Here is a 14,211-nt window from a genome sequence, read left to right on the forward strand (position 1 = left end):
CACCTGATCTAACTAGCAGACTTCCTGAAACATTGATCACAATGGTAAAACTTAATAAACAAAGTGTGGGTGTTTTGTTTCCTCTCTGGACAGTACTACTAGCCCTCAAAATGTGGGCTGCAGTTGTGGACTGGACCTCAAAATAGGCCCTGGCATTTCAAGTACACAGAGGCCCAAATCCCTCCCCCACTAAACAGTGATGGTCTATGGCACATTACAGAAGTCCCTCTGGCATATGGCAGAACTCACAGATTGCCAAATCTGGGTCTGGTGTGGTGTATTCCATATTTATACCAATTTATTTATATTACTTTTTGTTTATATTAACAAATTAATCCACGTAGAAGAAAGCTGGGCAGCAGTTGAAGGTACTTACCCTTATTTCGTTCCGTCGTATCTCCACATCACATACAGAATGTCCCTGGTGGGCTCCACTGTAGTAACAGCAGAACTGGCATACGGCCACCTGTTCTGCGTCACAGTGGTACAGTCGATAGGCATTGTGTTGGGGACAACTCCAGGCCCTGACATCTTCTGCTTCCACCAAAAGGTGTCCACGAGCTGTGGACGGCTGCTGTAGGTGGGTCTGCACATGAGACTGGCAGCAAGGGGCTTCACACCTTAGACAGATCTTCTGAGCAGGAAGAGGCGGCCCCCTCCTACAGAACACGCAGTGCAGTATGGAAGGTGCTCTATCCACATTTAGAGAGTTGAACTTTTCTACAATGTTTGTGAGTTTCAGGTTCTTCTCAAGGGTGGGTTTCTGATTGTAGGCTTGGTTGCACTCTGGGCACCTAACCATGCCAGTCTCTTTAGCCCAGGCCTCGCTGATACACCCTCGGCAAAAATTGTGCTTACAAGGGAGTTGGACAGGTTCAATAAAAACATGCAGACAAATGGGACAAATAAGCTCCTCCTCAAAACAGTTTTTCCAATTTTCAGCCATTTTGTACCAGTATATATATTATATATCTGTATATAGATCTTATAAATGCAATGATTCAAAGTTGGGGGGGGGGGTGACAATCAAATGCTTAAAAACAGGCTGATTGTTTGCTAAAATATATATTCTCTTGTAAATTCCAAGCGATTTCTAAGAAAATGTAGACGATCCACAAAATATTAAAATCCCTTTTGGGAGCATAGGCAGTTCATAGGGAATTCACCCCACGTATTCCAATAAAAAATAGGAATTTTTGTTTTGGTTTGATTTGTTTTTGTTTTTTAAAGGCCAAGGATCAGGCAGATTTTGAATGTTCCGAAAAGATAACTAAACAAACAAAATAAACCAACAAAAAAAATCCCAAGATAAAATCGTAAGAAGCCGCATACATGCAGGGAAATCTGCTGGAATATCACAGGGCTTCATGAAATGCAAAAGGCTTCCTTGAAATTAGCCAAGCAACCAAATTCTTGAGGTTGTTTCCATAGAGAGTGATCCTGGATGTTGCTGGAGAAGAGACAGTTCAGTCTGGCAGATCAAATTCCAGCCTGGAGCGAGAAAAGTCCTCCCACCGCTTCCTTGTTTCGCAAATAAGAGGAGAGAGGAGGGAAAAAAAAGGCACAAGAAAAACACAGAATTAAAGCTTATCGAGAAAGGAACTGAATAATACAGATAAAAAAACCTAATGATTTCCTGCCTCACCTAAAGATTAAAGGGGAAATAAACATGAGAAGGATAAAAAAAAAAAATAGAGAGAAGTCCTTTGTAGGGAAAGCCATGCCTTGATCAAACTGAAAAGGAATTTCTCAACTGCTAATCACTGCCCTCCCCCACTTGTCTCTCCCCCTACTGACATGAAAGCCATTTCAGCCTTTACATTCAATCAGGGAGAGCGGTGACACAGGGGCCAATGTGGGAGATGCAGAAAAAAAACGAAATATACTTGGCGTTAAGGACTGGATTGCCGTTTTTGCAATTCACAGACATGGTCCCCTCCCTGCACCCCAGTCCCCCACCAAAAAAATACCGATTTCTGCTGTTTTTATTGCCCCAATTCCCTGACAGCCTTTTAATATAAATAGAAGTGATTCAGCTCAGTGGAGAGAGAAACTTCAGATCCTGCAGCCCCTGAGCCTTTTGGCTTTATCATCTGGTCAAAAAAAAAACATACCAATGCTACCATCAGCCATCTTGGTTTCTTATTTTATCTGTTCAATAAAAATAAAAACCCAAATCTTCCCTATTCCATCAGGACTGTGTTAAACAGATAAGAGCAGTATTAAGGTGCTGCAATCTTTGCAATGCCTGGAGTCACCTTCCCAATAGCAAAAACGACATGGGCAGCCCAGCATGGCAGCAATGGGGGGAAAGCCTGGGGCTGAATAGAAGCAATAGTACAGATTGTATGAGATATACAGTGACATATAATAGGGATTTCATTATACAATACACAATCTCTTGTTGTTTGGCTGCAGCACTTGTATATAAGCACATTGTGTTCTATAGGCAGTTGAGTCAGGGTTAGAATAACATACAGTCCCCTACAGATTCAGCTAGGGACAAATCGATAGCGATCTAGAAGATTTAGATCAGGATCGGTTAAAGCGATCCCAATACCAATAGGGAGGGGGTGGGGAGGTTTTTTTTATTTAAAGTCGCTGTTTAAATGCCCCATTGCATAATGAGCTAGAGACCCCCTGCCTCCCCTTCCATTAAATCCACCTCTCTTGCTCCAAGGCCAAAGGCGCATCAGAATCACGGGCACCGTCACGACTCGCTTCGACCACCTTCGGTTTCCTGATCCCCGCTGCTGGGTGTCCGGGCTCGGGCCAAGTACATTCAGAGGAAGGGAAAGCTCGAACCCGTGTCTCCGCCTCTGCCTGTCTGTACTGAGCCGAGCTCCTTCCCAGCCTGACTCCCAGCTGGCTCACCCTCCCACCCTCTGCTTGCGTCACTTCTTTCTTTCTCCTCTTTATGCAATCTCTTACCACAAGCCGCCGCCTACAACAGTTTAACAGCGCCCCCTGTCTTTACTTTCATTTCCAGCGACCCTGCAATGAGAAGCAAACTCTACCGTCTCTCCCCCGACCCCGTCCTATTTAACCCTTTAACATATCTGCATCCCAGGCAGATACTTTACAAATGAACTGCGCACATGTATGTGTTACTGAGAGTACTGAGTGTCAGCTTCAGGTCTGGACTGGCAGTCAGAATAGGCCCTGACATTCCTAGTACAGAGAGGCCCAATCAGCTCCCCACCAGACTTTCTATAGAATCTATAGATGATTCACTTTTTTTAAAGACCTGATTGGTGTAGTCTTTTCATTGTGTTATATGCAGGTGCGTAACTACAGAGGAAGCAGACCCTGCGGCTGCAGGGGGGCCCAGGAGGTACAGGGGGCCCCATGAGGCTCTCATTGATGAGCAATTTGAACATATATTGGTAAAACAGGACAAACACTGGATATGTTGGGGGCCCTAAAATTAATTTGCTGTGGGGCCCAGCAACATCTAGTTACGCCACTGGTTAACTGGTTATATGTATATATATATATATATATATATATATATATATATATATAGATATATAGATATATAGATATATATATATAGTGATAGAATGCTGATGCACACCAGGATTTTCTTTTCAAAGTTACTTTATTTAATCGACGTTTCGGTCCACGTCTGGGACCTTTATCAAGACACATTTCAGTACAAGTGAACACATTATATAGAGACTCACCCATCTGTGACCCTTCACCAGACCACACCCATTTCCAATTACACGTATTAACCCATGTGTGCAGTCGTTATGCAGTTAACATGTTATGTTCCATTTAAGGGCGTGACCTGTGAATCAAACATATATTGTTTCAATTTATAACTTTAAAAACATGTTAAAATTTGTACAGTGATACATAATAATCAACTTGATGCCACCCTTGTGGTGTTTAAATATCCAAATATATGAATGTATAAATATAAATATAAACATGAATATAAATATATAATTGTGTAAAAAGTTTAAAACTTAAAACCAATATAAATGTCGAGGATTTTTCTGAGAAGCGGCTATCTCAAATTATATGATATTAACAAGGAACCTACATAGTTTATGTTTCTAAAAAAGATACAAAGGAACAATATTCATTTAGACCACGGGGGGCTAAAGTGTCAAGTGTTCTGATCCAAAAAACTTCCTTCTGTAACAATAAACGATCCCAATCCCCTCCTCTATTTGGCTCTGGGACTAAATCTATCCACATAAACCTTAGGGTTGGGAGTCTATGACCTTCCCTTAAAAAATGCTGTGGAAGGGGTTGATCTGCTACTCCTGTTTCAAATGCTTTTTTGATGGATGATCTATGATTTCCCATTCTAATCCGAAGTGTATTTTGAGTTTTACCCACGTACGTTAATCCGCACGGGCATAATATAATATAAATTACATGAGTAGATGTACAAGTTATCCGATGTCTGATATTAATTGTTCTCCCTGAATGGGGGTGTTTGAATGTATCACCAGGTATCATAGATCTACACGTAATACAACCTGCACATTTATGACATCCTTTCTTAAGTTTACTTAAGATATCTCTTTTTTGTTCGTAGCAGTTAACTGGGTCAGTCTGCATTAGTAGATCTCTCAGATTTGGCCCCCGTTTGTAACCCCACATGGGCATTTGTGTCAGTGTTTTAGATAACTTTTTATCGCTTTGTAATATTGGCCATTGGCTATCAACAATGTCCTTCACTTTTGGTGATCCTGTGGTGTATTGAGATGTTACGATAAAGCGATTTTGTTTATTAGGGGTAGTTTCTATTACCTCCTGTTGTGTCATATGTGTACGTGCCTTTTTCAATGACGTATTAAGTACATGTGGCTTGTACCCTCTCTGTACAAAACGATTAAATGTTTCCCGTATTTGTATCTCGCAAGTGTCATCTTCCGAGTTATTGCCTTTGGTGCGCAAAAACTGTGAAAAAGGCACTGCTTTTTTTGAGCTTGGTGGGTGAAAGCTTGTAGAATAAAGCAAAGTATTTCGATCTGTAGTTTTTCTATACAGCTTATAACCCAACCTATTGTTCTGTTTAAAAATTTCAACATCCAGAAACTGGATTTTTTGCTCATCATGTGTTAATGTAAATTTGACTGTAGAATCTAAATTGTTTAGACTTTGCACCATGTTTATTAAGTCTGTCTTTTCTCCTTGCCAAATAATTAGCACATCATCGATGTACCGCAGATATAGAAAAAGGGAGTCCACTGACGTCACTTCCTCTTCCCCCGAATCGCCGGAACTGTCAATGGTACTCACAGCTCTACCATGTTGTTTTCTCCATTTTGGAATGCCTCCGCGCCAGCCCCCAGTGCCTCCGCCGCCTCCAAGCCAGCGGTACACGTGGTGCTGCGAATAGTCATCCTCTACTTTGCGCAGTTTATCCCTCTTAAAACGCAGTAAGTCCATTCTGAAATGGATATATATATATATATATATATATATATATATATATATATATATATATGTAAGGCATTTATCTAATTTTAATGTGTCCCCCTCCTAGAAACGGAAACCCCAAGATTTGTAGTTACGTTCTCTTGGTTAGAGCCCCGTCTGATTCTGTATTTAGGGTTATTTATGCTATGGCAAACATGTAGGCCATATGTGGTGCGGTGAACTTAAAGGGATACTGTCATGGGAAAAAATTTTTTTTTTCAAAATGAATCAGTTAATAGTGCTGCTCCAGCAGAATTCTGCACTGAAATCCATTTCTCTAAAGAGCAAACAGATATTTATATTCAATTTTGAAATCTGACATGGGGCTAGACATATTGTCAATTTCCCAGCTGCCCCAAGTCATGTGACTTGTGCTCTGATAAACTTCAATCACTCTTTACTGCTGTACTGCAAGTTAGAGTGATATCACCTCCCTTCCCCCCCCCCCCCAGCAGCCAAACAAAAGAACTTAGAATGGGTGTTGATGCTGGTAGGACACATCTATGGACACAATTTGTGCACCACTCAAAGTAAAGGAGCTCAGTCAGGCGCATGTTTAAGGACCGGCTGTATAGATTATATAGTGAATAAAGTAGGGATAGTATAAGATAGTATAAGTTACCAAGGAGTTCCATAGCCACACAAACCGTTTGTTTTTATACAGGTCATAAAACTCAGAGGTGACTTCTAATAGCCTCATATTTTGTAACGGGGGCACTTTATTATAACACAAGCTTCAGTGAGTCATGTGACAGAAATGACATCACTAAGCTCCAATTATAACCGATGACATCACTAAGCACCATTTATAAGGATATAATTTACAGGATATTCATGGTTCGTGTGTATTACAGAGCGATAAAGTAGGATTTTTAAGATCACAGCTAATCTCTGTGAAAGTGGAGATATGCGATAGCATCACAGTCACTTTAGATTTTAACTTTCCCTTTCCACGAAAAGAGCTGAACCATTGTGTAACTCATTAACCCAGGCCGTGCTTGTATCTTTCTACTGTGGTTAATATTACCCTGGACACAAGTTACTGTCATAAAAGTAAAACAAATTGCATTTGAGCCTGAGACTGCAGTAAACCACAAGTAAGACTGTGTTATTGGGCTAGAAAAAAAAAATATTTTCCTCTAAAAGAGAGAGAGATTGTTGTTACAGTAAAGCTGCCCATACACTGCCAGATATGCTTGTTTGTTAAGATTGGCAAATTAGTGGATTTGGGTCCAAATTGATCGAATACACAGGGCCAAATAAGACTGATTCAATCGTTGACCAGGGGTCAGCAAGCAGATGATACATAGGGGCCTACAAGCTTGCTGCATGAGGACCATATCAATACGTGTATGTGGTCCTCAATTGGTGGTAAAATCAAACCTGCCTGATTGAAACAGGTCAATACAGACAGGCCCATGGGCAGGACCAATACATCGGCCAATAAGATTGCTGAAACAATCCGAAAGGCCAACAATCAGGTTATACAGAGGCCGCTACAGAACAGTCAAATGGCCATCAGAAGCTTTTCCCATCAGACAGGAAAATTAAACCTGCCCAATTTTCGACCAGATGACAATCAGACAGGTCCATCGATGGGCCCCAATAAGCTGCCTACTTTGTCTGGCAGGAGAGACTATGACAGTGACAGACAATGGGGTGGGCAGGGCCGGCCTTAGGCCTATTGGACCAATTGGGCCCAATAGGGCCCCGCACCTCTGGGGGCCCCGCACCACAGATAATATTTCCCTCAGCACATGATGCTGCCTGGCCTGCCCCCAACTTTGAGAGTCCAGCCCATCTCCAAATCCATAGGTCCAGCCCACCCCCAACTCTGATAAGACAGCCTATCCCCCAACTCCATAGGTCTAGCCTGCCCCCAACTCTCATAGGCCCAGCTTTCCTCCAACCTTGATAGGCCCTGCCTGCCCCCAATCCAACCAAGCCTGCTCCCAAGCTGAATCAGCCCAGCCTGCCCCAAACTAATTGACCCAGTCCACTCTCCTATTTCCTCCCTCTCTCTCTTACCCTGTGTGCCCCTATTTCATCCCTCTCACTCTCTTACCTTGTCTGCCCTTTCCTTTCTATTTTGTGCCTGTATGCCCTTATTTTCCTAAATACTTGGTGTGTCAGTAGCCAGCAACACTTTGTCTAGGGGCCCCGCCAACATGGTCCCAATTGGGCCCCACATTTGATAGGATCAGCCCTGGGGGTGGGTGTGCCCTTTTGACATCCATGGTTCTCCCTGAGGGTATCATGGCAGGTAGTATGCCAAAGGCCTAAGGCTAAAGGCACGAGGGACACTTTGGTCGGTTGTGTAAAAGTATGGCTCCCCAAGGGTGACAAAGCTCTGAGAATGAATATCCTTTGCAGTGCACTTCCCCTAATTGCCTCTATTTAAGGGGTTGTTCAACTTAAAATTAGCTTGTAGTGTAGTGCAGCCCATAGTGTGTGTGGTCAGAATCAGACCTTGTAAGCCAATACTTTTTATGACAAGAAGACTCACTTCTGAAGCTCTAAAAATAAACTTTGACTTTGACCATTCACCATCTAAAACCTGCCAGATTGCTGTTTTAGCTTATGGGGGACCTCCTAGAAACTATTTGGAGTCAATGGGGCAAATTCACTAAGCGCCGAAGCGCTGAACGCTAGCGTTAATTCGCTAGCGTTTGGCATTTTCGTTACTGCGCAAATTCACTAACGAACACTGGCGTAGTTTCGCTAGTGTTACTTCGCACCCTTACGCCTGGCGAATTTTCACTAGCGACGTAACTACGCAAATTCACTAACTTGCGCAGTGTACTGAACACTACCTTTTACGCTAGATTTCCTTCGCCACCTCAGACCTGGCGAAGCGCAATAGAGTAGATAGGGATTGTTTCAAAAAAAGTCAAAATTTTTTCTAAGTCCCAAAAAACGCTGGCGTGTTTTCTACATTATGGGTGATAGGCTGAAAAAGATCGAAAACATTTTTGGGGCTCCCCTCCTTCCCCCCCTACATTTCCTGACTCATGGCATTACTTCGAAATTCGACCCTTGATAAATCTGCTACTAACTGATGGTCAACGAGATGATCACTACCTAATTGCACCAAATTAATACATATATAATATAGTATAGAATTAGAAAGCTTTGTAAAAAAAAAAATCACATCAAAAAAGGTGTAAAATTTAGTGTAAAATAAATTGCATATTTATTTTAATGTGTAGTGTTTTTTCACACCAAACTCTGTAATTTACATAACTATTTTACACTATCTCAGACCTGGCATAATCCTTTAAAGTCAATAAGACAAATTGAGGTGGCAAAAAAATCTGGTGTAAAGCAGTGGCTTTTATTTTATGCAGAATTTTACGCTCGGTTACACAAATATACAGAAAAACAAAACACAGCTACATATATGGCATTAATGCGTCAATGCTTGGTTTATTTTGCTGCCGTTTATGCATAGTCACATATTAACATTTAGTAAGAAAAACTCAGTTCTGTTATTATTTCAGATCATTAGCAACTAACAACAATAAGGGCAATGGCACACAAGTTGTTTTGTCACCTTTGTTAAAGTGTGGGCATCAAAACAAGCAAAATGCCTTGCAATGTAAATTGCCACAGGTAAATTTTTCAATTCACATAATCACGCAAAAATACCCTCTGGGGCATTTTCATTTTGATTTACATAATAACATAGTAAGTTAGGCTGAAAAAAAGGCACACATCCATGACGATTTTTAGTGCCAGCAATGGAATTTGAATTATAAAAATGGACTGCAATTACTAATGTGTATTGAAGGCAGTATTAGCTTGTTCTGTGCTGCAGTTGACTCTGACACTACTCCAGGCTATAGATACAAAGATAAAGTCACACGAAAATTCGCTTTGTGCGATTTTCGGACCATGTGTGACTTGTCCTGACAATATACACAAGTGACAAGCCAATAAAGCTGCAAATTATGCCTGTCCACAACAAGGACTGTCCAACCGGCCAGATGTCTATCGAACAGATTTTAAAATCCTATCAGAAGAGGGCCACAAAGGTACAATGAGTCGACCCCCACTCCTGGAATACAATACAATCAGGCAGCCCTAGCCCTGGGCCTAGGGTGGCACATTTTTCAGGGCGGCATGCCGTCCAGGTGCTCTTGCACCTGTGTGAAGTAAAGCGGGTGAGCAGTAGGACCATGCGGAACGCGCGGCGTAGGGGCGCCCGCCCAGCAAATTAATGTAAATAAGGAATATATCTTTAATATATCTGTTGGAATATGATCTTTGCAGTTATTGGCCCACATAAAGAGGACCAAATATACAAAACATTTAGTTACATAGTTAAATCAGTTCAACCCCTCCAAATGAAACCCCACTATCCATACACACACCCCTCCATACTTTCACATAAATTCTATATACCCATATCTATACTAATTATAGAGCTTAGTATCACAATAGACTTTGATATTATGTCTGTCCAAAAAATCATCCAAGCCATTCTTAAAGGCATTAACTGAATCAGCATCACAACATCACCCGGCAGTGCATTCCACAACCTCACTGTCCTGACTGTGAAGAACCCCCTACGTTGCTTCAAATGAAAGTTCTTTTCTTCTAGTCTAAAGGGGTGGCCTCTGGTACGGTGATCCACTTTATGGGTAAAAAGGTCCCCTGCTATTTGTCTATAATGTCCTCTAATGTACTTGTAAAGTGTAATCATGTCCCCTCGCAAGCGCCTTTTTTCCAGAGAAAACAACCCCAACCTTGACAGTCTACCCTCATAATTTAAGTCTTCCATTCCGCTAACCAATTTAGTTGCACTTAGTCTCTGCACTCTCTCCAGCTCATTTATATCCCTCTTAAGGACTGGAGTCCAAAACTGCACTTCATACTCCAGATGAGGCCTCAGCAGGCCTTACATGATACTGTTTTCAGTTAGTGGGCACACATTAATGTTCTTTCATACATCATTCACTGAACCTATTTGAATCCATTATATTCATCTCCTTATACTTCTCTCCTTCAACTCTTTTAACCAGCCTTTCCTGCAGCTCACTCCATACAGACCAATTTTCCATCCTAGGTCCTCTCCTTTCCTTCCTACTTGCGAGATAGCAGACAGTAATGGTTTGTCAAGATCACTTGCCAATGGCCACCAACAGATTGTGCAGGGAATCAACAGTTGACCTGAAAATACAAATGTCTGCTTCTATATAGCAATCCTTATGGGCAGCTATATACTATATAAAATGGTCACTCGTGTTTAGCCTGTGACCCCAAGCAAGAATGGTGTTACGGTCTGTAGATAAGGAATCAACATTAGTCTTCCCCTACACACTTTTGGGGCCCTTCCATTGATTTGAATAATATCTGCTTGCATACAGTCACATTCTGAGGTCGGCCCAATTACATGAAATCAGAGTTATTCAGGCCGACCTCCGCTGTGTGAGATTACATGCAATTGTATCTTATTCAAATCAGTGGAGGTGGGGCAAGGAGCATATTAATTTCTATGCTATTTTTTTGAGGCTGAGAGCAGCAGTCTCTCTCTCTCTCCATCTGCCCTTGGCTTTAGGTCTGTTAGATGTGGTGTTTTTATGCTGTGTTATTACGAAACTGTAATGCAACATAAAAAGCCTCTGGAAACTGTAATAATGCAATGTGTAACAATTACAAACACTTTATAGCAGGCCTGGTCTGGGAGTCAAAATAGGCCCTGCCATGCCAAGTACACAGAGGCCCAAACAGCCCCCTACCAGCCCACTATATGGTAACTTTCTATGGAACCATACAGCAGCCCCTCTGGCATTTGCCAGAACCCACAGATTGCCAGTCCTGGACTGCTTTGTAGAAATGGATAACTGAGCACTGTGTATTATATTGGTATTGGTATATTGGTATTATATTGTGTGTCTTCTATAGTAATCCTTCTTTGGTCTTTTTACATGATATTAGAACCTCCCAATCATGGCTGCCATTAGAAATCACGGGCCCCCTACAGCAATATTTTCGGGTCCCCTGGGCCCCGGGCCCCGCCCATCCTGGTGCCCAAGCCCCATCCCAGACCCTGCCCACTCCACATCACAGTTAAAAGACCACACAAACATCAGCGCTAAAAAAGTAACCCTCCACACACACAAGTTATAAAAAGGGTATTGATGGTCGGGGCCCCCTTATAAATTTAAAAAAAAATAAAAAAAACATTGGTGCCAGGGCCCCCCCCCCATAAAAGTTTTTTAAAAAAAAGCATTGGTGCCAAGTAAAAAAAAATTGGGGTCCCAAAAAAATATTTTTTTAAAAAACATTAGCGCCAGGGCCCACCATAAAAGTCAAAAAAATTGGGGCCCCAAAAATTTCTTTTGAAAAACACATTGGCACCAGGGCCCCCGTACGAGATAAAAAAATTGGGGCCCCAAAAATCTCTTTTGAAAAAAACATTGGTGCCAGGGCCCCCCTTACGAGTTAAATAATACAGTGTAAAAAAGTGTGATATAGCCCTTACTGAAGAATTGTTTTTACAACAAATTCTTCTATCCCTTCCAGACTGTCCTCCCTTACCCCCCCCCCATGTACCCGTTTTTTTTCGGGGTCCTGCCCTGTCTGACTCTGGATAGCCCTATGTAGTCCTTAATGCCATTATCGTACTTTAACTATATTCATACTTCAGCTAAATGGATTCCCCTTATTACACTTAAAACACTTTGCCCTTTGTGAAAAATCAGGCTAAAGGATTAATATTCTTCAGCAGACAGTGATAATAAGATTACAAATATGCGGTTTCAGAGAGTGAATTAGAGTGCATTTGTGTTGCAGTGTTCTACTCATCCATTATCAGCTCTGTACATTAACAGTATATTAATGTTTTTCATATACCTTTTATCAGCTGTTGTCTGGGTAATGACTGTGTTTGTATTCAGCATTAGTAAAATAAATATTGGGAAGCTGCTTGAAGGCTTCATTGTGGAACATGGAGTATATTTCGATCAGCAGAGAAACATTTGCTGCCCCCTGTACTAACTGTCATTCAAATTAATGGCCTCTCCAAAATGGCAGTCATTGCACATGATAGGGTATCGGGCATTGCTCAGGCTTCTGCTGAAATGCACTGGCGGTGAAATTATATGATCATCCTCACAGTTATGCCCAAAAGTAATTAAATGTTTTAAATATTTTGTTGAACAATCTGTACAAACAATATGTACCTTGTCTGTCTTGCTCTGTAAGACAAGTAGGTTAACATTTTCTCCACAACATGGTCACCAAATGTCATAGACTTATTGTTATGTACGGCAGAGACAGGACCGTTCCTGCCATGAGGAAAGGTGAGCACCTTGCCTCAGGTGGCAGTGAACGGCCATTTACAAAGGGCGGCAAAAAGCCGCCTCCTGTAACTTTAAGAGCCGAATTTCCGGTTTTTAAACAGGAAATTCGGCTCTGCTAGTGCAGAAAGTGCAGTACACTCTTCTGCGCTAGCGATGCAGCCCCTTTTGACCCGCTTCGCCGCTAAACTTTTAAGCGCGGAGTGGGGGCGGCAGCAGCCCACGGATCGCCCCTGGCCAGAGATGTAACTGGTTGTGAAGGGGCATTCTGTAGATTCTGGCAAATACCAGAGGGACTGCTGTAAGATGCCATAGACCAATGATCCCCAACCAGTGACTCTTGAGCAACATGTTGCTCTCTGACCCCTGGGATATTACTCCCTGTGGCCTCAAAGCAGGTGCTTCTTTTTTAATTCCTGGCTTGAAGGCAAGTTTTAGTAGCTTTTAAGTGACCATGGGAAATCAAGGGATCTTTGGAAACATGGAAGACCAAGCCCCAAGTCTTTGTTAAAAATTTCCCTTTCACTCGAGGTCCAGCACAAACATATCGGAACATTGATTCCTATCTATACGTTCACACAGGCAGATATGTGAAAGTAGAATAATTACTGATAGCAGACAGTTCACGCTGTAAATGAGCATTTGTAGCATCATTGTTTTTCCAAATATCAGTGGGGACCAGTTTCTTCACATATGTGCACCTTGTATTTCTATAGTACGGCCCCATTGAGCCAATAACCGCATCACAGGTTTAAAAAGCATATAGCATTGAACATTAATGATTCTGGCAGTTGCTCTCTATATAAGAACTTTGCATTCAGCTACGATTTGCTTTCCATGGAAACAAACACCTCTCAGGCAATTATGCAGAGGAGAGAGGTGAGCAGGCTCAATTAATTATACTGTACATCCCCTAAAGATAAAAAAAAAGCACATCTCATAATTTTTGCGTGCGCTCAACGACCCAGAAATGTGAGAAAGACAATGCAAAAAATGTGCACCATCTAAGCAGATTTTCTTTTATGTCAACAGCAAGAAGCAGCTCCAGAAATATGGCTCAATATTCCGATGTGTATGCCCCAGTGACTGTGAAATGTACCATGTTAATTTATAAATGGGGGGAGGGAGACACAAAATTGTACTAATTCCCTCAGTGACAAATTGGCTGGTAATGCCTAGCACAGGGACTTACAGGCAGCCTCTGTAGGGGACCGCTAGCTGTCTTACATAACCCAGCTAATATATGCACCTCTTATCAGCAGGAATGGACAATTTTTATGCTTTATAATGACAAAGCCAAGAGCTTGCACGCATTTCACATAAAGCACCCTACTTGCTTTCTGTTTGGCCATTGATTTTTAGCTATAGTTTCATATGCTGAACTGTACCAGAGCTGACCTCCCCCATTATTCCCTCCACAGGACTTGGTCTTGCCAGCTTCTAAATATGCTTCTATATATTAAAT

The 14,211-nt window shown here is 41.8% G+C and overlaps 1 protein-coding gene across 3 annotated transcripts in view; it reads right to left on the minus strand.

The window, feature by feature from the left end:
- trim8.L (tripartite motif containing 8 L homeolog) overlaps positions 1-2,899 on the minus strand; it is a 69,589-nt gene extending 66,690 nt beyond the window's left edge. The window contains exons 1-2 of one of the 3 annotated variants that reach the window (XM_018241673.2): positions 2,666-2,899; positions 377-1,521 (exon numbers count right to left, since the gene is read on the minus strand). In XM_018241673.2, the coding sequence (XP_018097162.1) occupies positions 377-946 (570 nt within the window). In that variant the 5' untranslated portion in view covers positions 947-1,521; positions 2,666-2,899. 3 annotated transcript variants of the gene reach the window in all.
- Positions 2,900-14,211: the final 11,312 nt, after the last annotated feature.

Source organism: Xenopus laevis, chromosome 7L (genome assembly GCF_017654675.1).
Source record: "Xenopus laevis strain J_2021 chromosome 7L, Xenopus_laevis_v10.1, whole genome shotgun sequence".
NCBI lineage: Eukaryota > Metazoa > Chordata > Amphibia > Anura > Pipidae > Xenopus > Xenopus laevis.